General features: G+C 50.9%; 1 protein-coding gene across 1 annotated transcript; it reads left to right on the top strand.

The window, feature by feature from the left end:
- The first annotated feature begins 1,959 nt into the window (after positions 1 to 1,959).
- On the top strand, positions 1,960 to 25,330 carry LOC126084093 (myosin-7). The gene is made up of 40 exons (XM_049898326.1): positions 1,960 to 2,000; positions 3,423 to 3,477; positions 4,642 to 4,850; positions 5,192 to 5,335; positions 5,617 to 5,773; positions 5,958 to 5,985; positions 6,578 to 6,683; positions 6,768 to 6,860; positions 6,964 to 7,027; positions 7,609 to 7,707; positions 7,944 to 8,047; positions 8,662 to 8,800; positions 8,903 to 9,021; positions 9,141 to 9,290; positions 9,522 to 9,692; positions 10,282 to 10,591; positions 10,838 to 10,905; positions 11,283 to 11,370; positions 11,988 to 12,105; positions 12,254 to 12,377; positions 12,662 to 12,798; positions 13,036 to 13,291; positions 14,097 to 14,339; positions 14,526 to 14,702; positions 15,509 to 15,654; positions 16,791 to 16,881; positions 17,638 to 18,027; positions 18,246 to 18,372; positions 18,568 to 18,686; positions 19,742 to 19,938; positions 20,475 to 20,658; positions 20,888 to 21,053; positions 21,205 to 21,329; positions 21,887 to 22,195; positions 22,430 to 22,633; positions 22,755 to 22,880; positions 22,999 to 23,274; positions 24,219 to 24,314; positions 24,428 to 24,562; positions 25,196 to 25,330. Exons 3-40 carry the CDS (start codon positions 4,650 to 4,652, stop codon positions 25,211 to 25,213), a joined length of 5,805 nt encoding a protein of 1,934 aa, XP_049754283.1. The 5' UTR covers positions 1,960 to 2,000; positions 3,423 to 3,477; positions 4,642 to 4,649; the 3' UTR covers positions 25,214 to 25,330.
- The last annotated feature ends 95 nt before the right edge of the window (positions 25,331 to 25,425 follow it).

The following is a 25,425-nucleotide window of genomic DNA, read 5'->3' as shown; positions in this document are numbered from 1 at the left end:
GCTGTCTTCCAAATTTCTTGGTATAGGTGAGTGAGCACCTCCCACGCTGCATCCATTTGTTGAAACATCTCAATTGGTATTTCATCAATTCCTGGAGCCCTGTTTTTCACCAATGCCTTCAGTGCAGCTTGGACGTCTTCCTTCAGTACCACTGGTTCTTGATCCTATGCTACCTCCTGAAATAGTTGAACGTCAACCAATTCTTTTTGGTACCAGGACTCTGTGTACTCCTTCCATCTTCTTTTGATGCTCCCTGTGTCATTCAATATTTTGCCCATAGAATCTTTCGAAATTGTTACTCAAGGCTTGACTTTTTCCTTCAGTTCTTTCAGCTTGAGAAATGCCTACTGTGCTCTTCATTTTTGGTTTTTCTAACTCCAGGTCTTTGCACACATCATTATAATACTTTGTCTTCTCAAACTGCTCTTTAAAATCTTCTGTTCAGCTCTTTTACATCATCATTTCCTCCATTAGCTTTAGCTACTCTGCATTCAAGAGCAAGTTTCAGAGTCTCTTCTGACATCCATTTTGGTCTTGTCTTTCTTTCCCGTCTTTTTAATGATCTTTTGCTTTCTTCATGTATAATGTCATTGATGTCATCTCACAACTCATCTGGTCTTTGGTCATTAGCGTTCAATGAGTCAAATCTGTTCTTGAGACGGTCTCCAAATTCAGGTGGGATATATTCAAAGTTGTATTTTGGCCCTTGTGGACATGTTTTAATTTTCTTCAGCTTCAACTTGAATTGCAGCAACACACCTGCCACCACAGTATGACGAAAGGACACATGAGTGGTAGGGCTCCAGACTAGGACTCTGGAAAGCAGGTTCTGTTCCATCAGACAACTGATTCCTGCCCTCCCCACACAGGGAGAGAGTTCTTGCCTCCTTGGGACCTCAGCTTGCCTTCCCAGACCTCCTTCACAGCCTGGGACTCCATTCCCCATCTGCTAAAGTTTCCCTCCTTGAATCTTGCTGCACTGGCTAGCTGAATAACTCTAAGCAAGGCACTTCCCCTCTCCATAACATGATGGGGTTGGACAGATCACTAAAGGCTTGTCTGCAGGGGCAGATTAACCACTAAGCAAGGTTCGCACAGGCTTACAGTGAGCAAGATGTGCACGGGCTTACTTGTGTCTGCCTACTAATATGTAGTGAACAAATTCATATGGGTTTCAGTGGTGAAACCCGTGTGAAATTGTTCACTAAAAGTTAGTAAGTAAACGCAAGTAAGCATACGAGTACCCTGCTTGTCTGGCTCGGAGACTCGGTGACCTCAACACATTACCCTGCTGATCCAAGGAAATTGGTACTGGAGCCAGAGTCCACATTTCTAAGCTCCCTGATTGTTGTTCTGGCCTCTCAGCTGGGAAGTCTCCTTCCAGCTGCCCCAGCCTAGCCCCCCACCCTGGGGCCATGCCCCCAACCCTGCCCTACCTTCTCTGTTGCTGACAGCTAGCCCCCTCCTATCTCACGGTGGGTGCAGGAACCAGACTAGGGAAGCAGGGAGGACACCGTGGAAGTGAGGCCAAGCCAGCACTGGGGGGCGGGGGGAACCTGAGGGGCAGCAGCATCAGGGGCCAGGATAGCCCTACTGAAGGGCCAGGTCCGTGCCTGCCCTGAGTTCATGGTGGTCCTGGTCAGTTCCCTCTCCTGCCAGCTGTGGAATGTGAGGCCTGGCCTAGGAGATATTTTTGTTGCACTTTGAGCCACCCCGCCCCCTGGAACTCAGACCCTGCACACTCCATGCCATAACAATGACGACCACTTCCAATTGTTTCCTAGCTTGGGGGGGGAGGGGGGAGCACTGTTTGGGAAAGGGGGGGAGCCTGGGGGAAATGCTTCTAGTGACAACAGCCCTTTCTAAATCTGGCTAGGCACTGGGTGCAGGTGGGGGTGGAGGCGCCCTGCTGCCCCATATATACAGGCCCTGAGACCTAGTCTGGCCCCACAGCCTTCTCTCCTATTCTCTGTGTGTCTCTCTCTCCTTGCTGCTCTCAGGTAGGAGCGGGGAGTTGGAGGCCTTCTTCTGGGATAAGGTGGCTCCAGGTTTAGGAAGAGGATCTTCTAGGAACAGCAAGCAATGTGTAGCAAAGATGGGATCAGCTCCTAGGGCTTCACGCAGAGTACCTGGTCATTGAGCATACATGTTCAGGTCTACACACACATATATGTGCCACAGGAATGTGGGGGCTCGCGTGTTACAGTGGAAGATGTTTGTATTGGAGCATAAGGGACCAGGATGTGTTAATGTGTTAGAGGTATGGTGTGTCTGTGTGTGTGTGTGTGTGTGTGTGTGTGTGTATGCATAAATGTTCTGAATGTGATGAAGGGTACGTACCTGTAAGCACTGGAGCTGTCTGCCTAAGATACAGAAATATCAAGTGGGAGATGTGTGTTTATGATCATGTCTGAGGATAAGCAGGTTCACTTGGGGGGAGGAGGAAGAGGATGTCCAAGAAAGATCATACAGGAAGCATGTATGTTAAATGCTAGTTCTGTGGAGGTCTGGAATATATAAATACCCATGTCCAGGCATGTGGAGGTGTTTGTGTGTGCATCTAGGGGTGGTGGCTGTTGCAGGGTGTGCACATCCTGCAGAAGCAGCTCACACACACAGCAGTATGCATGTCCCAAGTCTTCGTATACTCGAGAATATACAGCAATGTGAGTCTATGTACTCATATTTAAATGTGCACATCTGTTTTTGAGGCCAATATGGCAAGCTGGTTGGGACTTGTGTGTGCAGAGGTATCAGGAAGTAAGTGTATCTTTGTGTGGGATGTGTGGGTGAGTAGTGACATGTGCATTCACGAGAGGACATGTGAAGAGTATTTGACTGTGTGATGGATGTGTCTGTGAGATGATGCCCACAGTGTCTCCTCTCTGAGAATGTCAACATTGTCTGACAATAAACTGGAGACATGATAGAAAAGAGCTGGCTTTGGAGTTATGAGACTTAGACTCAAGTCCTTGCTATACCACTTATTGCTAAGAGTTCTTGGACACGCAACTCACTTAACCTTGATTTCCTCATATGTAGAATGGGCTGATGGTTCAGTAAGAGAATGTGCATGACAGTGCTTTGTAGACAATAAAGCAGTGAACAAATATGGCCATTAGCTGCTTCTCAGGTGGCTCAAAGTATTACTAAATGGGTATAGGCAAGGGTGGGGCTGTCTCCCACGAATAAAGAGAGTTAGGGCTCAGAGTTGAGTTGACACCAGGAAACTGTTAGAACTAGTACTTGGGGAATAGTGTTCAGAAAGCAGATGGGACCAGAGAAGCTGACCACCAATCTCAGTCTGTTTTCAGGACTGAGGGGAAGGAGTGGGTGCTGAAGGCCAGAGCCAAGGAGACGCAGAGAGATGGCATTGGCAAGGTCGGGCTGTAGCCTACTGACACTGCCTTCCTTTTCTCCAGGTCCCTGCAGGTCTGGGCCCCTTTCTTCATCTCTAAACATATCTGAGAAGCCAAGGTAAGAATTGCTGAAGATGGGGATGGGAGAATCTGGGGAGATTGGCATGAAAGCCTCAAAGCCAGGTTATGGAATTTTAGTTTTGGCCCTGCCTTAGGGAGAATGTCTTTTTATTGTTGTTGATTTGCCAGAACTCTTTACGTATTCCTTTTTTTAATTGTATTTACTTTATTGTTGTTGGGAATATGCACAACAAAGCATACACCAATTCGGCAGTTTCTGTGTGTAGGGTTTAGTGACACTGATTACATTCTTCAAGTTGTGCAACCATTCTTACCCTCCTTTCCTGAGTTGTTCCTCCCCCATTAACATAAACTCACTTCCCCCTAAGCTTCCTGTCTAATCTTTCAAATTGCTGTTGTCAATTTGATCCCATATAGATAGTTCTTAAAAGAGCATAATGCTCAAGGCAGACCTTTTCTTTTTTACTAGTTAAGCTAAATTATTGTTTGGTTTTAAGAAGACTTCAGGGGGTATTCTGGTTTTAAGGTTTAAAGATTATCTCAGGGCAATAGTTTCAGGGGTTTATCTACCCTCCATGGCTCCGGGGAGTCTGGAGTCCATGAGAACTTGAAATTCTGTTCTGCATTTTCCCCCTTTGATCAGTATTCTTCTACGGAATCTTTAATCAAAATGTTCCATAATGGTAGCTGGGCACCATCCAGTTCTTATGGTCTCATGGCAAAGGAGGCAGTTCATGGAGACAATTAGCCACACATTCCATATCCTCCTCCTATTCCTGACTCTCCTTCCTCTGTATCTCCAGGTGAATAGAGACCAGTTGTTGTGCCTTGAGGGGAGAATGTCTTGACTACTAGGAGCTCCTTACCTGTGACTAGGGAGGGGGAGTCAGGGAAAGATGAAGGTCAAAGAGAGAATATAGTCAGATTCCTACCCCCATAAGAAACCCAGGGAACTCTTCCCTCCCCTAGGAGAGCCCCAATGTGAACAAAAGGTAGCTGTCCTTCTACCCTGACAGGACTACTAGGCCATTCTTTTGGTTAAAATACAAGCCCAAAGAACAAGGGGCTCGCCAGTGACCCCTCCTGACTCCTGAGCATTGTGCTAGGTTGTGGGGCTTGCACTGAAGGGGAGAGTCCAGGGAACGGAAGAGGAGAGCAGACAAATAGCAGGGCATCTGTCTTCTTCTCTCGTACACTGCAGGTCTAGCCATGGTGGATGCGGAGATGGCCGTATTTGGGGCTGCCGCCCCCTTCCTGCGCAAGTCAGAGAAGGAGCGGCTCGCAGACCAAACCAGGCCTTTTGACCTCAAGAAGGACGTTTATGTGCCTGATGACAAAGAGGAGTTTGTCAAAGCCACGATTGTGTCTCGTGAGGGTGGCAAAATCACTGCCGAGACCGAGCGTGGCAAGGTGGGTGGTAGGGCTGGTGTGAGAGGCCATCCTGGACACCCCCACTCTCGGGGTGGACAAAGAGGAGTACAACCAGAACCCACCCTACACAGACCTGAGGACAGTCAGATTGTCCTTTCCTTTGTGTAGGGATCCAAGCCCTCGAAAGAGCCCTTCTCACTCCCAATATGCAATCTAACTTCTCTGTGAGAACCTGGTTTCTTCTCCCAAGCACCTTTGTCCTGTAACTCTCCCAACTCCTATCCCTGAAACTTCTGCTCTGACCCCTGTGGAGGGAGGAGGGAAAGGTTCAGGGTGGATAGCACGGGCTGACAGTAGGGCCTGTGTGTGGGCTGTTGCAGACAGTGACAGTGAGGGAGGATCAGGTGATGCAGCAGAACCCGCCCAAGTTTGACAAGATCGAGGACATGGCCATGTTGACCTTCCTCCATGAGCCCGCTGTGCTCTACAACCTCAAGGAACGCTATGCCTCCTGGATGATCTACGTGAGTGCCGCCGCCTGATATATCCCTCTGAGTCTGGTAGCTCCAGTCTCTATATTTCCACCTCCAAAAGCAAGAGTTTCTGCACTCTGCATCTAGGCAGTCTTTTTCCCTGATCCTAGTCCCTACATCCCTGGCTCAGTTCTAATACCCTGGGGCTGGCATTACTCAGATTTAGGACATTCAGAGATTTTCCTTTCTCTTTGTCCTCTCCTGGGGTCTTTCCCTAACTGTGAAAACCGCCATCCTTCCCTGACAATTCACTCCTCCTTTTCTACCCCCAGACCTACTCAGGCCTCTTCTGCGTCACTGTCAACCCCTACAAGTGGCTGCCAGTGTACACTGCCGAGGTAGTGGCTGCCTACCGGGGAAAGAAGAGAAGTGAGGCGCCACCCCACATCTTCTCCATCTCCGACAACGCCTATCAGTACATGCTGACAGGTGAGGAACCCAAGTGAAAGGTCTTCCCAATGGGGCCCCATTGGAGCGAACACACATGCTTGTTCCCTTCTCCCTCCTGGAGGGCTCCAAAAGCTGGGAGGTGCCTGGAGAGAAGTAGGGAGGTGAGAAGGGAGAAGACAGATGAGAACATCTTGTGCAACTCCTCCCCGTTTTCTCCCCACAGACAGAGAAAACCAGTCCATCCTGATCACGTGAGTATAGCTCCTGCCCTGTTCCCTTCCAGAATCTCCCTGGCCCCAACAACCCCCAGCAGGGACTGCAGACCCATATGCATGGGTCTAAAACCCTCCTTTCCTCTCCACCTGCATACCCATCTCCCTTCTTTTTACTCTCCCCTTTCCTTTCTGCTTTTCATCCCTCTCTTACTTTTCTTCTCCCATCTCCTTCATCTACTCTCCAACTCATCATTCCATAATTCCGTTATCACTACACCTTCTTCACTTCTCCACTTTTCCCTACAGAAACCATCCCCATTCTTCTAGCCCCACCTACTGCTTTTCCAAAATATCCCATCCCCATCTCCTCTGACTGACCTTGCCAGCCAAGCACAGGCTCAGCCTGCCCAAACCTAGCACCTTCTAGTAAAACGCCCTCCGGTCGCTACTCCCAACCCTGTGTATTTCTGAAGACAACTGTGTGTTTTGAGCTTACATTACCTGGTAGCTTTCTGCTTCAGGGTTCCCACTCTTAGACAGGACCAGGCATTCTGTCCTGACCTGGAGGCTTGTTGATCTCAAGCAGTGTCTGTTAACTGCCTAATAAGTCTCTGACTGTCCCCCACAGTGGAGAATCCGGGGCAGGAAAGACAGTCAACACCAAGAGAGTCATCCAGTACTTTGCTGTCATCGCTGCCATTGGAGACCGCAAAAAGGAGCAGACCACAGGCAAGGTAGGCATGTTATCCTCCAAGGGCCTGGACTGCAGACAGGGAGAGGAGGGTCTCTTACCTTCCACTCCCTCTCATCATCTTTAGGGAACCCTGGAGGACCAGATCATAGAAGCCAACCCCGCCCTGGAGGCCTTTGGCAATGCCAAGACCGTCCGGAATGACAACTCCTCCCGCTTTGTGAGTGGCCTCTGACCTTGGGCTTCAAGCTTGGGCTGGTCCAGGGATGGCCTAAATTATGGGCTTTCCCTCAACTCATCACCACCCTCTTCCAACTCTCCAGGGAAAATTCATTCGAATCCACTTTGGGGCGACCGGAAAATTGGCATCTGCGGACATAGAGACCTGTGAGTGCAGTGAATCTGCTGGGACTCAGCCTGAGCTCACTGTCATTCTAGACTATCTCAGTCTCAGCCTCTCTCTCTTTTTCTATCTCTCTGTCTCTGTCTCTCTCTCTATCTCCTGCTCTCTCTCTCTCTCAACCTCTCTCTGTGTTTCTGTCTTTCTCTCTTCCTCTCCCTCTCCTCACTCTTTCTTTCTCTCTCTGCCTGCTTTTGTCTCTCTCAATCTATCTCTGTCTATCTCTCTCCCAGCCTCTCTGTCTGTCTGTCTCTATTTCTCTCTCTGGGTCTCTGCCCCTCTGTCTCTGTCTACGTGTGTCTCTGTTTATCTTTCTCTAGGTTTGTGCATTTGTCTCAGAGACTTCCTCTGGGTCTTTCTCCATCTGTCTGTTTGTCTGCATGTCTGTTTTTCCCTGGAGGTTTTCTCTGGGTCTGTTTCTATCTCTGTGTGTGATCTCTGGGTGTCTGTGTGAGTCTCTCTTTGTCTCTTCTTCTCCCACTGCCTTTTATTTGCTACATTTGCCATTTATTTCCTTGTACCTAAATCCTAACCTTTTCTTTCTCTCCCTCTCCCCTCCTGTTCACAGACCTTCTGGAAAAATCCAGAGTTATTTTCCAGCTGAAAGCAGAGAGAGATTATCATATTTTCTACCAAATCCTCTCTAACAAAAAGCCTGAGCTGCTAGGTGAGTCAGAGCTACCGACTGAGACCAACTATCTCCATGGCAACCTGGTCCCCTCTGCTCGTGCTGGCTTCTTTTGGCATGCCCTGGGTTTATGGCACCACTGGATTCAGTTCTGTGAGAAGTGGAGCCATGTCAAGCCCTGTCATAGGCTTTCCCATGGGACCTGTGCTGTGGTAGGAAGCCCCTGTGAGAGCCAGAGGCTTGTGTCACATCCTAACCACATCTTCTCCCCCAAGACATGCTGCTGATCACCAACAACCCCTACGATTATGCATTCATCTCCCAAGGAGAGACCACTGTGGCCTCGATTAATGACGCTGAAGAGCTCATGGCCACTGATGTAAGTGTGTAAGGACTCAGTTGGGGGGTTAAGGGAGATGGCAGTGAGGGGCAAATAGTACCAGTTCACTGCCCCAGGAGCAGAGGCAAGACATTGCTTCTCTGTTCAAAGTGGCATGACTCTATGATCAGGATGTGATGAGGTATTGGGGTGATGACGCAGGACTGGCCAGTATTTGATGTTCAATCAAGCCAAAAGGATGCAAGCTAAGGGGCAGGGAGGGCTGCAAGCCAAGAAACAAAAAATCACCACGGGGGAAGACGGTCATGCAGGCACATGGGACTGGGACAGACCATTAAGTAAAGAACAGGTATGGACAGGTATGGAAGGCCCAGGCAGAGAAGCAAGTATGGGGTCTAGAAGAGGGGCAGCCACAGGAAACATAAGTGGGTAACCCAGAGCAGCTCCTGAGAACAGGCGTGACCACTGGTTTGAGGGCTGAGACAGCCTGCATACCACACTGCTCTTGTATCTTTGTTCTGGAGTTCCCCCACTGGGTATGGGAGTCCCAGAACCCACAGGGATTAAGGAGGCAAGTTCTTTCTTCAATTTACCTGCATTTACCTGCCATGCTTCTATTTTCTGGACTCCACCAATATGGGACCTGCCTACAGAATGCCTTTGATGTGCTGGGCTTCACTGCAGAGGAGAAGAACTCCATGTACAAGCTGACTGGTGCCATCATGCACTTTGGGAACATGAAGTTCAAACTGAAGCAGAGAGAGGAGCAGGCTGAACCAGACGGCACCGAAGGTGGGAGGCAGGAATGCTGGGGGCAGCTACTGAGTGACCAAGGGCCAGATCTATGGAAGAGTCATCCCTTTACCAACTTTGCTCCCTACCCTTTCCTTCTAGAGGCTGACAAGTCCGCCTACCTCATGGGCCTGAACTCAGCTGACCTGCTCAAGGGGCTTTGCCACCCTCGGGTGAAAGTGGGCAATGAGTACGTCACCAAGGGACAGAATGTCCAGCAGGTGGGTCTTCTTCAGAAGATAAATGGGGGAGGACTGGCATGGTGAGGTGGGAACTGTGGAATTCACTCTTTCGGACTCATCTGCTCCCTGCTAATCTGAGTCTCTCTCCTACCTTCCAGGTAGTGTATGCCAAAGGTGCACTGGCCAAGGCAGTGTACGAGAGGATGTTCAACTGGATGGTGATGCGGATTAATAGCACCCTGGAGACCAAGCAACCACGCCAGTACTTCATAGGAGTACTCGACATTGCTGGTTTCGAGATCTTTGATGTGAGTCTGAGGAACCCTGAGAGTGGGGAGAACAACAGGCCAGGCCCCGTTGGGATTTAACATGGTGGGGGCAGTTGTCCTTCCCTGCCCCGCTCCACCTTGAGATGGGAGGGGACCAGCCACACCTTTGTTGGGCTCAGGCACGGTGCACAGGTACAGCCCTGGGCTGGCCCCATCAGCCACTCAGGCCCCTGCCAGCTGACCTGCTCCCACCCCTCACTCCTCCTGCAGTTCAACAGCTTTGAACAGCTCTGCATCAACTTCACCAACGAGAAGCTGCAGCAGTTCTTCAACCACCACATGTTTGTGCTGGAGCAGGAGGAGTACAAGAAGGAGGGCATCGAGTGGGAGTTCATCGACTTCGGCATGGACCTGCAGGCCTGCATCGACCTCATTGAGAAGGTGCCGGCTTGGCCCCACCACCTCCATCCACACCCCACATGAACACCCCAGATAAAATAACAGCCTCTGTCCCTTCTGGGATCTGGATAACAAGAGTAGAGGTGAAGAATCCCAAGCTCCAGTTTCCAGAGCCCTATGCTGTCCTGAGCTTCTGTGAGACTCAAGTGCAGAGAGGTTTGAGTGGACATGTGAAGGATGGACACCTCCAGGATGACCTTCCACACCAGTGTGTTTGGCAGCCCTGGTTTATGCATCCAAAGGGCAGCAAGTTTGGGAGTGGGTAGGAGATTGTAGGAATGTACCTATTCTCAATCTCAATATCTCAGGGACCTGGGGGATGGAGTGGTGTGTAAAGCAGCTATAGCAGCCACGTTCTCAAACTTTTACAAAGGTTCCTCTATCGCTAAAAAATGTCCTCCACCTTAGGAAGGCTTTAACAGATGCTAGTCAGTAGGCAACTGTACTCAGAGCTGAGCCTAATATCAAAACATACAAAGGTGCATCTGCATGAGTAAATAATGATCTAAGAGCAAAATCCATCTCCATCTGTCTGAGGGACACTCAACGATGCTCTCCCCTCAACCCTCAGCCCATGGGCATCATGTCCATCCTGGAGGAGGAGTGCATGTTCCCCAAGGCCACCGACATGACCTTCAAGGCCAAACTGTTTGACAACCACCTGGGCAAGTCCAGCAACTTCCAGAAGCCACGCAATATCAAGGGGAAGCCGGAAGCTCACTTCTCCCTGATCCACTATGCTGGCACTGTGGACTACAACATCCTGGGATGGCTGCAAAAGAACAAAGACCCCCTTAATGAGACAGTGGTGGCCTTGTACCAGAAGTCCTCCCTCAAGATGCTCAGCACCCTGTTTGCCAACTATGCTGGGGCAGATGCACGTAAGTAGAAACTGGGGCCAAGGGGATAAAGGAGTGGGGTTTCTGCAACACTCTACTACCTCCCTGTGAGGTTGTGCCCCAAAGTTTATAGACTCAGTGGGATGGAATTGGGTAGAGAAGCTGAAGAATCCACACTGAGTACCCTCATCCAGAGGCCACATACCAGTGAGGTTGTGATTCTCTACTCCCTGCCCTCCCTTCCCACATGTCCACCAATGCTCCCTTTCTTGACTCTTCTTCCCTCAGCTATTGAGAAGGGCAAAGGCAAGGCCAAGAAAGGTTCGTCCTTTCAGACAGTGTCTGCTCTGCACAGGGTGAGTGTGTGACCCAGCTCCAGCCCAGCATGGCTCCACATCCACCCTGCTCCTGCTTATTCATTCCCTGACTCCTCCAACTGCCTGGTCCTGTCTCCTTCCATTCTTGATCCTTTCAACTCTTTTCTCTTTATTTCCTTTCTCTTCCCCTTCATCTCCAATCCTCTTCTCTTACTCACTTCCCATCTCACCTCTCTTCTTTTTCCTTCCTGCCTTCCATCCTCTCTCTCCTCGTCTATGTCTTCCCTCAGCATTCCTTTATTCTCTTAGCCCCATGCATCCTATCCATCTCCCCTTCCCTCCTCTCCTCTCCCTCCTCTACTTCTCTCTTTCACTTTCTTCACTTGCACCTCTTGTTTTGTTTTGTTTTGCCACAGGAAAATCTGAATAAGCTGATGACCAACTTGCGTTCCACCCATCCCCACTTTGTGCGTTGCATCATTCCCAATGAGACAAAGACTCCAGGTGAGCCTAAGAACTCGGGCCACCCACTGCCACAGTAAAAGGGCCTTCTAAGTGTCCAGAGCACATTCTTCTCCTCCCTTCCCCCATGAGGTCTCTAAGACGACCCTGCTCCCCCAGTGTTGCCTTACACTTGAAATGTGTAACTCAGAGTTAAGTGTAAGGCACTTTGATAGACATTACCTTACTAGTGCCTTATAACCCCAATGAGACATACAAGGCAAGGATTGTTATCCTCGTTTAACTGATAAGGAAACAGAGGCTCAAGGGCCTGACCCTGTTTTTGACTAGCTGAGGAACATTGACCAAGTCTCTTAACCCCTCTGGGCTTAGTTTACTTAGCCCAGAAAAATGGGATATATTTGCCTTGGCCACTACATATGACAATAGGCACAAACCATAAAAAACAAGGAATGTGAAAACTATTTGCTTACTCTTAAAAGTATGGCTAGAAAAAAATAAAACAAACAGAGGGTTAGTATTAACCGACTTGCTAAGGTTACAGGCTAATAAGTGGCAGACCCAGATCAGAATCCAGAACTCTTGGCTCTTGGTCAAGTACTCTTCTCACTTCATCCCACTGCTTCTCACACACTCCTCTCCCTTCCTTCCTGCCACAGGGTTGATAGACAACCCCCTGGTCATGCACCAGCTGCGCTGCAACGGCGTGCTAGAGGGCATCCGTATCTGTAGGAAGGGCTTCCCCAACCGCATCCTCTATGGGGACTTCCGGCAGAGGTGGGTATGGGGGACCACCCCCAGAGCTTAGGGACGGGGGGACCTGGGCAGCCTTGGTGGAAAGGGGAGTCTGCAGGTGGCCTCGGAACTCTATGGGCCGAGTAGGTCAGTGCAGAATGTGGGTGACTCCAAGCACTTCTCTCCCCAGATATCGCATCCTGAACCCAGCAGCTATCCCCGAGGGGCAGTTTATTGACAGCAGGAAAGGGGCAGAGAAGCTGCTGGGCTCCCTGGACATCGATCACAACCAGTACAAGTTTGGTCACACCAAGGTGAGGAAGGGGAGGAGACTAATTAATTAAAGGAAGACATCTCTTGTCCTTCGACTCCTCACCTCACGACTCCTTTCTCTTTACCAGTCATCTTAGGAAAATCTCTGAACTACACGCTACCCCTCCCAATGCAGCAACCAGCACCCTCCCCCCAATCCCAGCTCCAGCTGCCATTGGTCACCTTCCTCCAATTCTTTCCTAGGATGTTACCTTTCCTAAGATACTCCCCACCACATCTTTTCATGCTTCTTTCTAGTCACGTCCAACACATGCCTTCTCCACAGGTGTTCTTCAAGGCCGGACTGCTGGGGCTGCTGGAGGAGATGCGAGATGAGAGGCTGAGCAGAATCATCACACGCATTCAGGCCCAGTCCCGGGGTGTGCTCGCCAGAATGGAGTTCAAGAAGCTGCTGGAACGAAGGTGAGATGTCTCAGGAGGTTCCTGGCCTCGGAGTCCCAGCCTAGTTTAGGGACAGTGTCAGGAGAAAGAGCTCACCAGGCCTTCAAACCAAGAGACTGGCCAGAGGAGCTCACAGGAACACAGGGTGGGCCTCAGTGTCGGAGTGTGTGATGGATGAAGGAAAGGGGGCCTTCCTTAGTCAGAACGGGAAGGAGGCAGGAGGGCTCTCTCACCATGCCTCTTGCTGGGCCTCTGCAGAGACTCCCTGCTGATAATCCAGTGGAATATTCGGGCTTTCATGGGGGTCAAAAACTGGCCCTGGATGAAGCTCTACTTCAAGATCAAGCCACTGCTGAAGAGTGCAGAGAGGGAGAAGGAAATGGCCACCATGAAGGAGGAGTTCGGGCGCCTCAAAGAGGCACTGGAGAAGTCTGAGGCTCGCCGCAAGGAGCTGGAAGAGAAGATGGTGTCCCTGCTGCAGGAGAAGAACGACCTGCAACTCCAAGTGCAGGCGGTGAGGCTCTGGGGGCTATGGTTGGCTCCTCCACCCTGCTCTGCCTATACCTCCCACATCCTGCACCTCCCCCTAGTGGCTCACCATCTTGCCCCCTCACAGACAGAGGATTCTTGGATCGACACTTCCAAAGAAAAGGAGGAAAGGGAAGGGGAAGAGAACTAACTTTTAAAAGCACAGAATTTACTCTTGGGTTCAACCTTGATTCACAACCTAATAATTTTGTGACCTTGGGCAAACCATGCATCATCTTTGAGCCTCAATTTCTTCATCTCTAACCTGGGAATAAAGCTGCCCATCTCACTGAAACCAAAGCCAAACCCATTGCCATGGAGTAGATTCTAATTCATGGCCTCCCCAGGTGTTACAGAGTAGAGCTGCTCCATAGGGTTTTCTTGGTTGTAATCTTTACAGAATAACTAGGCCTTTCTTCTGTGGTGCCACTGGGTGGGTTCGAACCACCAACCTCTAAGTTAATAGTTGACCCTTGCCCATCTTACTAGGCTGTAAATATGCAAAGTGCTTGGCATCAGCAAATGTGATTCCCTCCCTTCAATGGAGAAAACCAGAGAATGAGGACCAGACAAACAGACTCCTGGTTCCCTTCCTCTGTTCCTTCACTGCTCCCTTATCAAAAGCCACATTGCATTAAAACCCTACCCCCCCTCATCTTTCCGAGATTGTTCTCAGCTGAGGGTATCCCGGAGCTCCCCTCCTGTGATAAGCGACGAGCCTCTCCCTCCCTCCACCTGCTAGGGTGAGGACTCTGCCCCCTGAACAGCCTCCCTCTGTACCCTACCCTCAGGAACAAGACAACTTGGCTGATGCAGAGGAACGCTGCGACCAGCTGATCAAAAACAAGATCCAACTGGAGGCCAAGGTGAAGGAGATGACTGAGAGGCTGGAGGATGAGGAGGAGATGAACGCCGAGCTCACTGCCAAGAAGCGCAAGCTGGAGGATGAATGCTCTGAGCTCAAAAGAGACATTGACGACCTGGAGCTGACGCTGGCCAAAGTGGAGAAGGAGAAGCATGCAACAGAGAACAAGGTGAGGGCAGTGCTATCCAGCTCCTACCCAGGTCTTTTCAGGGTTCCCAAATCACATTGACCTTGACCCAGGCTAGGCTGCTCATGGGATCCTGAAAGAAGCATAGTCCCTGACACTGGAAATTCCTATAGATGTCTCTAGGCTGGCAAAATTTGGCCCTAATGGGATGGGGGTCTTGGCCTGCAGGTGAAGAACCTGACAGAGGAGATGGCTGGGTTGGATGAAATCATTGCCAAACTGACCAAGGAGAAGAAAGCTCTGCAAGAAGCCCACCAGCAGACCCTGGATGACCTTCAAGCAGAGGAAGACAAGGTCAATACCCTGACCAAGGCCAAGGTCAAGCTGGAGCAGCAAGTGGACGATGTGAGTAGATTGAGAGTCACAGGACCTTGATATATTTGTCTGCGCTTGGATCTGTGTGTGTGTATATGTGTGCACGTGCATGTGTTTGGGAGAAGGGTATTCCTATTTGTGGTACCTTCCTAACAGGCATCTGGGAAAGAGGAAAGAAAAAAGTGATTGATTTTGAGTTGTATGTCTCAACTCACTAATATGACCAATAGTAGAGATGGGCTTCCTAATTTCAATTCAGTTCAAGCCCATATATCCCTTGCCTCCGACCATAAGATTTAGAGGTTTGCCTCATGAGAAAATGATTCATTTCTTTGGGAATCTGGTGAGGCTCCTCAAGCAGGAATTTTGGGCTCCTAAGATTAGACATGATCTGGTCCTGAGTGATCATTGCTCCCACAGATAGCCCTTTGTACATATCTCTATGGGATCATTTTTCACTCTGTATTATACTTACTTGTTTAAGTATCTGTCTCAACTATAAGACAAGAGCTCCCTTAAGCAAGAACTTAGTTGTATTCAATTTTATATCTGCAGTGCCCAGCACAGAGCCTAGCACCCAGTAGGTGATCATAGAGTGATGAATGTAGCTTTGGGATTTCATCCTATAGTCATTCATTCATCAAATATTTATTGAGCACCCCCTACATGTTAAGCACTTTCACAGTCCCGAGATAACCTTTGCCCACTCTGGGGAAGGTTTCCCAAGACATGGATACTCTCTTAGGATTCCCCAACCCCTGGAGTGACTGAGTTGCAAAATCACCAAGTCAGGATGATTGGCCTCACTGGGCATGGCGGGTCCTTCTCACCATCAGCTGGAGGGATCCTTGGAGCAGGAGAAGAAGGTGCGCATGGACCTGGAACGAGCAAAGCGGAAGCTAGAGGGTGACTTGAAGCTGACCCAGGAAAGCATCATGGACCTGGAGAATGACAAGCAGCAGCTGGACGAGCGGCTGAAAAAGTACTACATTCCTTTCCCTCGTACTTTTCCTCCTCCCTAGCCCCAAAGACTGTGCTGCCTATGACAGTACAAGCTGACCCAAGACATTTATCCTCAGAGAAAAAGACTACATGCAGCCTAGATAGTGGATGCTTAAATTGTGGACAAAGACCTCCAGAAACACATACACATCAGGGCCTGACAGTCCTCCCTGGCAGTGGATCCCTCAATCCCTTCCTTCCTGTTGGGCACTCAAAAGAGATGGAAAATAAGAGCTCATCCCCTTTATTTTATAAACAACTCTCTTTGGAGACCAGTTACTAGATAGGGAGTAAGTCTGTACACGAAAGCCTCTCAGGAAAGTCCCTTTCAGGTTTTTTACCGGGAGCCCACGGAGACACTGAGAGGCCCTAAGCTCAAGAAGTGGAGGAATCTGGGCCATTTCTTTTTTCTGACTAACTTGTGGTTCCAATTCTTATTGCAAGTCTTTCCAAAGTATATAGATCCACTTTGCAGACTTGCTAAACAGTGAGCCCGACGACTACATGTTGATAATGGAGCCCCTTACAGGCTTTAGGGGCAGTGCTTAGAAGGGCCCCAAGAATCATCGTGATCTACATCCTTGTCAGTCTTGCATTTGTCCAACGGCCTTCACACTTTCCCAGGCATGGATTTTTTGAATGAATGAATAAATATATGATCCCATTTGATCCTCACACCACGTTTAAAGGGTGGTATTTTTAACCTTACTTTACCAAAGAGGGAACAATCTCAAAAAGATTAACCAAATTGCCCAAAATAACAGACTTTTAACAAAATTAAAGACCATCAAAGCTAAAAGGATCTTTGAAATTATCTAGTCCAACCTTTCATTTTACAGATGAAAAACAAAGACCAAGGAGGGGAAAGGACATGCCCAAAAGTCCCGCAGAACCCAGGTCCCTTCATTCCACCCACAGTGCTCTTTCCCATTACATTTCTTGTTGGACTTCAATCCCACAGCAGGTGTTACATCTTCAGGGACTCTACATCACTCCCGGAAGCTGTTTTTCTGATGAACCTATGCTCTTCGTTTGTTTTATTATCATTTCCAAACATTGATGGGGCCTCCTGGAGCACAGCCAGTCTCATTTGCCTCATCACCTCCCTCCCAACAGGAAGGATTTTGAGCTGAATGCTCTCAATGCAAGGATTGAGGATGAGCAGGCCCTGGGCATCCAGCTGCAGAAGAAGCTCAAAGAGCTTCAGGTAAGGTTTGGGATGCTGGAGGTGGGCGCTGGAGTTCCTGGGCTGGTTCTCAGTTTCCCCAACCCCCTCCTCCAAGATGTCCTCTCCCTAACTCTTCATAAGCTTGCTATGTGTCCCTGAAAAGAAACACAAAACTATCACAGCATTCTCATGGAGCACACCCAAGAGAGGCTGGGCCATCTAAGGATGGCACAAGAAGAAACCCTGAAAATGTCACAGGTCTGGAGGGCAGGAATCTCGGATTCCTGTCTAGACTCTGCTTTAGCCCAGTGACCGTGGACAGCCCACGCCATATCTCTGGGTTTCCATTTCCTCCCCTGTTACCTGTGGCTTTTAGGGTGCCTTCCAGCCCTGATGGTCTGTGACTTCGGTTCTTACCTCTAGACAGACAGGGTGTTGGGTCTTTAGTTGTCTGGCCAGACAAACATGGCTCTCTCATTTTTAACTTTTATTATTTTTTTTCCAGTAAACTGTTAAAAAATATCCCTAGAACAAGGACTTTTTATACTGCTTCAGGAGCAACCTTCAACCACTTTTCTTCCAATAAAGAGAACATACGATCTTCTGGCCTAAAGGAAGGCTAACTTGGCTATCCAAACCATTTTCCCCAAGTCCTTTTGTTTCCACCTCTCCGCTGGTAGAACTAAACTGACTTGCTGTTCCAGACAGGCCAGGAGTCTCTTAGAGCCCTGGGTTGGGGGGCTTCTATGGAGGGGCTCTAGGCTGTCAGTCTGAGCCCCTCATGTCCCGGCCCAGGCACGCATTGAGGAGCTGGAGGAGGAGCTGGAGGCCGAGAGGACGGCCAGGGCCAAGGTGGAGAAGCTGCGCTCCGACCTGTCCCGGGAGCTGGAGGAGATCAGCGAGCGGCTGGAAGAGGCCGGCGGGGCCACGTCCGTGCAGATCGAGATGAACAAGAAGCGCGAGGCCGAGTTCCAGAAGATGCGGCGAGACCTGGAGGAGGCCACGCTGCAGCATGAGGCCACGGCTGCTGCCCTGCGCAAGAAGCACGCAGACAGCGTGGCCGAGCTGGGTGAGCAGATCGACAACCTGCAGCGGGTGAAGCAGAAGCTGGAGAAGGAGAAGAGCGAGTTTAAGCTGGAGCTGGACGATGTCACATCCAACATGGAGCAGATCGTCAAGGCCAAGGTGGCCACCCCCTCAACCTCTCCCCAACTACAATCCCTCCACCCACCTCCACTTTCATTTCTCTTCTTTGATGTTCATGTTCCCACTTCCCTTCCTCTACCTGGCTCCCCTATCCCCTTCATCCATCCATGCCTCCACCTCTTCCTTTCTTCTTTAATGGCACCCCTTACACCCCTGTCATCCTCTTGCATTCACTTATGCTCTCCGTCTCCTCCCAGGCTAACCTGGAGAAGATGTGCCGGACCCTGGAAGACCAGATGAATGAGCACCGTAGCAAGGCTGAGGAGACCCAGCGTTCTGTCAATGACCTCACCAGCCAGCGGGCCAAGCTGCAAACTGAGAATGGTGAGCCTGGAACCGGGGCCCCTGGGAAACACTCTAGCCATCCCTGATTTCCTGAGCCACCTCAGCCTTTGGTAGACTCATGAAAGCATGTACACACAGAGTCTATCCTGAGAACAAGGCCTGAGAGTTAGGGGAGGTTTGGGGCTAGAGAGGAGTGACTGACCTTCAAGAGCTGAGTCCCTGGTGCCTCCCCAGGTGAGCTGTCCCGGCAGCTGGATGAGAAGGAAGCACTGATCTCCCAGCTGACCCGAGGCAAGCTCACCTATACCCAGCAGCTGGAGGACCTCAAGAGGCAGCTAGAAGAGGAAGTTAAGGTAACGCCTGGCCTTGGGCCACCTAGCCCAGACAAGAAGCATGCTGACTGGCCTTGCATCCACCTCACTTCCTTCCCCCAAAATTAAGCTTGCGATCTATGCATTAAAAAAAAAAAAAAAAAATGCATTACTGTCCCAGAATTCCAAAAGGAATAATAATAGCTCAAACTCCACCCCACGCCTCCTAATCTATTCCCCAGGCCGAGGCCCTTTGCCCTCGCCTGCTGTCCCTGAGAGAGGGGGTTAGAGAGGAGGAAATGGAGTGAGAGTGCCTGGGGAGGAGGGGAGGTGAGATGGAGGAGAGGAAATAAACTAGGAAGGTGTGATAGGCCTTAGATGGGCACAGGTATGGGATACCTGAATTACATAAGTGTGTCCTAGGATTATCGGGGCAATCTGAAAACTGGGGAAAGAAACTAAACTGGAGCCTACTCCTAGTACTATGCTGGGCTCATGCAAAAGTGGAAAGAACGTGAGTTTAAAAAAGGCCAAGGCTCAAATATTAAGCTGCCAGTTATAGCTTGGTGACCTTGGGGAAATCACCTAACCTCTCTAAGCCTGTTTCTTCCCTCATAAAGAAGCGGTAATGATAATAATGCCTGCTGCAGTAAGGAGCACAGGAAGAATAGTCATGAGCCATTTCATAGTGTGGCACTATATCAGCATTCCCTGTTATTAGTACTCAGTAAACCATGCCAAGGAGTTCCCGGGTGGAACAAACAGTTAAGGTGCTCAGCTGCTAACTGAAACAGTGGCCGTTCAAGTCCACCCAGAGTGCCTAGGAAGAAAGGCCTGGTGACCTACTTCCAAAAAAATCAGTCATTGAAAACCCTGTGGAGCACAGTTCTACTCTGACACACATGAGGTCGCCATGAGTCATGGCTGACTTGACTCAATGGCAACTGATATACGGAATAAACTATTCCAGGTCCACTGGGGATTTGGAGGGGGTGAGGTGACAGAGAAAACATAGAGATTGGGTGAGGAGACTGGCATGGACTGGGGTTGCATCATGGAGAAAGCTGAGCCCATCCCTGGTACCTGCCTGTCCCCAGGCGAAGAACGCCCTGGCCCACGCGCTACAGTCAGCCCGGCACGACTGCGACCTGCTGCGGGAGCAGTATGAGGAGGAGACGGAAGCCAAGGCCGAGCTGCAGCGCGTGCTGTCCAAGGCCAACTCAGAGGTGGCCCAGTGGAGGACCAAGTACGAGACAGATGCCATCCAAAGGACCGAGGAACTCGAGGAGGCCAAGTGAGTCCTGGTGACCCATCTCTAGCTGAGTCCCATCGTGGGCAGGACTCAGCCAGCCCTGTCCTCAGAAGATTTGGCACAGGGGAGGCTTAGCTAGTGTTTGGCAACACAGGAAGACCCTGCCCCGGCCCCACCTCCTTCTCCTCTCAGGGAAGCTTTTTGCTCGCGTTATGTTTCTCATCTGAATATAAGACGAACAAAAGGTTTGTCTGAGGGCAGAGTGCTCCTGCCTGGGGCAGAGGGAGATGCAGTGGGCTACAGAGACCCATGCCTCCTCTAGGCCCACAGCCTAGAGGCTGGCACAGGATCACAGGGACGCCACATGGAAGGCACTCTTGGGAGCTGTGGGTCTTCATACCCTGGCCCAAGAGCCACTGCCTGCCTAGTTCTCAGCCTCCTGGGGCCTGTCCTCAGGCTTCACCAACAACACTTCTGAGTTTCCAAGCGTTGTTTTACAGAAGGCTCATGTCGTTTCTCCTTGTCTCAAATCTACATCCTCCATTCTCCCCATCCTCTGCCCACCCTCCCCCGGGCAGGAAGAAGCTGGCCCAGCGGCTACAGGATGCTGAGGAGGCTGTAGAGGCTGTCAATGCCAAGTGCTCGTCACTGGAGAAGACCAAGCACCGGCTACAGAATGAGATCGAGGATCTCATGGTGGATGTGGAGCGCTCCAATGCCGCCGCTGCAGCCCTGGACAAGAAGCAGAGGAACTTCGACAAGGTGGGCCACCTGGGCAGGGCCCGGGCCAGGGTGGAGGGCCAGGGGAGGAAATCAGGTCAGCATGAGGCCAGAGATGTCCTCCTTAGAGGTGGGAGGAGCCAGAGCCACAGGGAGGGGTGAGGAGGGCTGGGTCCAGGTGAGGGGCCTGGAGCAGTACCTGGAGGTGGGGGCTGTGGGTAGGTTGGGGTGGGGGCTAGGGAGCAGCACAGTGAGCACCTTCCCTGGGCAGATCCTGGCAGAGTGGAAGCAGAAGTATGAGGAGTCACAGTCAGAGCTGGAGTCCTCACAGAAGGAGGCGCGGTCCCTCAGCACGGAGCTCTTCAAGCTCAAGAACGCCTACGAGGAGTCCCTGGAGCACCTGGAGACCTTCAAGCGAGAGAACAAGAATCTCCAGGGTGTGTTGTGGGCCAGAGAGGCCAGGGAGGGTCTACAGTGTCAATGTCTCCACATGGTACCACCCAGTTCTCCAAAAGGGGTAGGCACAAAGAGACATGCCCCACCAGTGGACCACAACAGCCCCCACTGAGTCATCTCCTGTTCCCACAGAGGAGATCTCGGACCTGACTGAGCAGCTGGGCTCCAGTGGAAAGACCATCCATGAGCTGGAGAAGGTCCGGAAGCAACTGGAAGCAGAGAAGCTGGAGCTGCAGTCAGCCCTGGAGGAGGCTGAGGTATGTGTGTGCAGGGGGTGTAGGTGCTGGAGGGGAACTGAGGTGTAGGCTGTGGTCTCTGTTCTCATCTCCACTTTGGCTGTTTTGTTCACTCTTCCACCCCTAGAGCCTAGGCACATAGTAAGCATTCAACAAATATCTGTGGAATAAATGAGCCAACAGGTCATTCAACTCCCTTCACACAAATGTTTTACGTATTATATCTTAGACAGTTATTCCCACTTACACTTACCTCCCCTTTGCCACCTCTGCCTCCTTTTTCGTGTTTGTTACATTCTGTGCCTGATAGCCTCTGTTTCCTTGGCAACACCTTTCTCATTTTCCTCTTTGTCTTCATAGCTTGCTCTCCCCTGTGAGGGCCTGAATCACCTTTTCTGCAGCTTGTTTTTATTTTTCTTTTAAATTCTCTTTTCTTCTCCCTCCTTCAGTTTCTTTGGCTGAACTACTTACATCACTCTTGAACTCACTTTGTACCCATGAGTCATGGACAGATTCCTGCCCCTGCCACTGGGTCCTGACTGTCTGCCTTGGGCCCTCTCTCCCCACCTCCCTACTAGGCCTCCCTGGAGCACGAGGAAGGCAAGATCCTCCGGGCCCAGCTGGAGTTCAACCAGATCAAGGCAGAGATCGAGCGGAAGCTGGCTGAGAAGGACGAGGAGATGGAGCAGGCCAAGCGCAACCACTTGCGTGTGGTGGACTCGCTGCAGACCTCCCTGGATGCGGAGACGCGCAGCCGCAATGAGGCCCTACGAGTGAAGAAGAAGATGGAGGGCGACCTCAATGAGATGGAGATCCAGCTCAGCCACGCCAACCGCATGGCTGCTGAAGCCCAGAAGCAAGCCAAGAGCCTCCAGAGCTTGTTGAAGGTACATGGTGACTCTTGGAAGTCACCTCACCCAGAGACGGGACTAAACTCCATGTGGCCAAGTTAGGTGTGTCCCATTACTGACACCAGATCATCCTGCCCCTGGGCCATTGCAGAGACACCCACAGGCCCTTCACAAGGCACCACAGTAGGCTCTCCACCAGCATCCAATTCTGAGTGGCACCTTCTGATGGGTGCTAAGATTGACTATCACACCCATTCTCCTGATTCTCAGGACACCCAGATCCAGCTGGATGACGCGGTCCGTGCCAATGATGACCTGAAGGAGAACATTGCCATCGTGGAGCGGCGCAACAACCTGCTGCAGGCTGAGTTGGAGGAGCTACGGGCTGTGGTAGAGCAGACAGAAAGGTCTCGGAAGCTGGCTGAGCAGGAGCTGATCGAGACCAGTGAGCGGGTGCAGCTGCTGCACTCCCAGGTGAGCGGCTCCCCTGGGCATTCCTGGAGGGACACACAGGCTAGCAGGACTCAGCAAGTGAGGTCTGGGAGCCACTCAAGGAGGCTCAGAGTTTCATGCTCTGCCCGTCCCTCATCCCCAGAACACCAGCCTCATCAACCAGAAGAAGAAGATGGACGCAGACCTGTCCCAGCTTCAGACTGAAGTGGAGGAGGCAGTGCAGGAGTGCAGGAATGCTGAGGAGAAGGCCAAGAAGGCCATCACAGATGTGAGTCCAGTGGAGTAGTCTCTCCCTCTGTCCCCCGGCACCTGCTGCCTCGCAGGCTGAGCAGTGACAGTGCAAGGACTTAATCAGGCCGTGTGTGCCCCTCCCTCCTGGCCCACAGGCTGCTATGATGGCGGAGGAGCTGAAGAAGGAGCAGGACACGAGCGCCCACCTGGAGCGCATGAAGAAGAACATGGAGCAGACCATCAAGGACCTGCAGCACCGACTGGATGAGGCCGAGCAGATCGCCCTCAAGGGCGGCAAGAAGCAGCTGCAGAAACTGGAGGCCCGGGTGCGGGAGCTGGAGAACGAGCTGGAGGTCGAACAGAAGCGCAACGCAGAGTCCATCAAGGGCATGAGAAAGAGTGAGCGTCGCATCAAGGAGCTCACCTACCAGGTGTGGGCAGGGCAGGTGTTCTGGGGCCAGGCTCTTTTCATCTCGGTCTGAAACCAGGGATGATGGCCACTCAAGAGGAATAGCAAGTTTTCTCTTAGCCTCTTCTAGAGCAAGGGATGGGAGTGTAGCCCCTGACTACTCTGCTTCCACTCTGCCTACCCCTGCCCCACCTCAAGTATCTCCTGGCCAGCCATGCTCAGTCTCTGAGCCTCCCAGACAGGGAGCTCCACTTCAACATCCACCCTCAGCTGGCCCCCTGGGGACAAACTCAAAGCTCTAGGCAGGGTTCAATCAGCTCAGATTTCAAGAAGAAAATATGTCACCAGTCTTTGACCTGGTATCATCACCCCCCAAAAATACACCAAAGCCACTAAAGACAAACCTCAAAACTTTTCAGTTACCCAGGGAGAAGGTGTGGACTTTAACTTCTCACTCTATTTTCTAAAATCAGGCTCTCAAATAGCTTTTGTTTCTGTTCCAATCTAGAGTGGCACAAACCCTTTAAGCACACTTTGTCCTTAACCTACATCAAACCTATGTCATCTCCATTGCAGCCTAGAAAATTCCATCACATCTACGGTCTCTGAGTTACTCCCAGCATATGCTGGGCTCTAGAGCAGGGGAGTTTATCCTCTATGGGGTCCCATGACCTTCAAGGGTCTGCTCCCCAGAACAGTGCACATACGCGATTTTGTATACAATTTCAGGCATCCCATTAGCTCTCTGGACTCTTTCCTGGTACAAATCATTGAATATATTCATGCTTTCTTGTTGGTTAGAAACTGTAAAGAGAATTCACATGTTTGGTGAGGATCAGAAACCAGAATTGGCTCAAGATATTAGATTCAGGAAAAAGGAGAGAAGGAGAAGTGGGAGAAGGGGGGGAGGGATACTGCCTCCTATGACTGTGCTGTCTTCACTCCTGACCACCCTCTGGCTCCCAGACGGAGGAGGACAGGAAGAACCTACTGCGGCTACAAGACCTAGTAGACAAGCTGCAGTTGAAAGTCAAAGCCTACAAGCGCCAGGCTGAGGAGGCGGTGAGTGACCCTGCTGGGGACTGGGCCTGGAGGATGGGCACAAGAAAGAAGTTCCTGCAGGCTGAGAACCCCGTGCCCCCTCTCACCTCATCCCCCCACCCCACCACCCACAGGAGGAACAGGCCAACACCAACCTGTCCAAGTTCCGCAAGGTGCAACATGAGCTGGATGAGGCAGAGGAGCGGGCAGACATTGCCGAGTCCCAGGTCAACAAGCTGCGGGCCAAGAGCCGTGACATTGGCACCAAGGTACGCCCCTCCCCCAGGCTCACTTGTTGCCCCCATGGCAGGCACACACTCACCCAATTCATGGGCCTCTCAGACAGGGCACCCTCATAACAGGGATGCTTCCTTTTCATTCATCCCCCATATTGAACCATAAAATCCCAGTCTGTTGAGTCCCTCTTTCCTGAATCTTGTTGCCACTGCCTTGGGCAAGGTAATTCAGCCCTCCAGGCTCTCTAAGAGTCTTCTAGCCTCTGACTTTCAGTTCCAGCCTTAGGGGTATCAGCAATCCTAATAGACTCCCATTTATTTACACCCAGTGTGTCCCGATTTCCCCTGGCAGCTGCCATTTCCCACTTCCCTTCCACCTAATTTGGCCTATGACCTTGTTACGCAAACCTAAAATGGACATCTCAGAGGATCCCCTTGTCTTCACGCGTGTGGCTTCCCTCTGGCTGACCCCAGAGCCCTGTCCTCCAGAACCAGCTCCTTCACACAGGTCCCTTGGAAGTATATCCCCAAAAAGGGGCTCCATCTTGTCACACAGCTGTCCTTCACCCCTTCTGGTACTCCAGTCTCCCCTTTGTTTTCTGCACCCCGTCCCTGCCCAAATCCCACCTCTCCAGAACTAATTAGGACTTTGTTTCTTTTCTGAAGGGCTTGAATGAGGAGTAGCTTTGCCACATCGTCTTGATCTGCCCAACCCTGAGGGTGCCAATGAGGCCCCCATTTCCAGAGCCCTGTATTTATATAGCAGCTCCTTTGGAGGATGCAGAATAAAGCAATTTTCCTTGAAGCTAAGATCTTGCCTTCAGACTCTTCTTCCCTGCCTGCCAGCCATGGGGACGTGGGATGTGGGAAGAAGCGGGACTCTAGGGGAGGAGGGG

Source organism: Elephas maximus, chromosome 10 (assembly GCF_024166365.1).
Source record: "Elephas maximus indicus isolate mEleMax1 chromosome 10, mEleMax1 primary haplotype, whole genome shotgun sequence".
Lineage (NCBI taxonomy): Eukaryota > Metazoa > Chordata > Mammalia > Proboscidea > Elephantidae > Elephas > Elephas maximus.
This window is presented reverse-complemented; position numbering and strand designations above follow the sequence as displayed.

Coding starts and splice junctions, on each gene's coding strand:
- LOC126084093 (XM_049898326.1), top strand. CDS start 4,650: ATGGTGGATGCGGAGATGGCCGTATTTGGGGCTGCCGCCCCCTTCCTG. Junction 12,106..12,253: donor TATGGGGACTTCCGGCAGAG/GTGGGTATGGGG, acceptor TTCTCTCCCCAG/ATATCGCATCCTGAACCCAG. Junction 24,315..24,427: donor AGCGCCAGGCTGAGGAGGCG/GTGAGTGACCCT, acceptor CACCACCCACAG/GAGGAACAGGCCAACACCAA.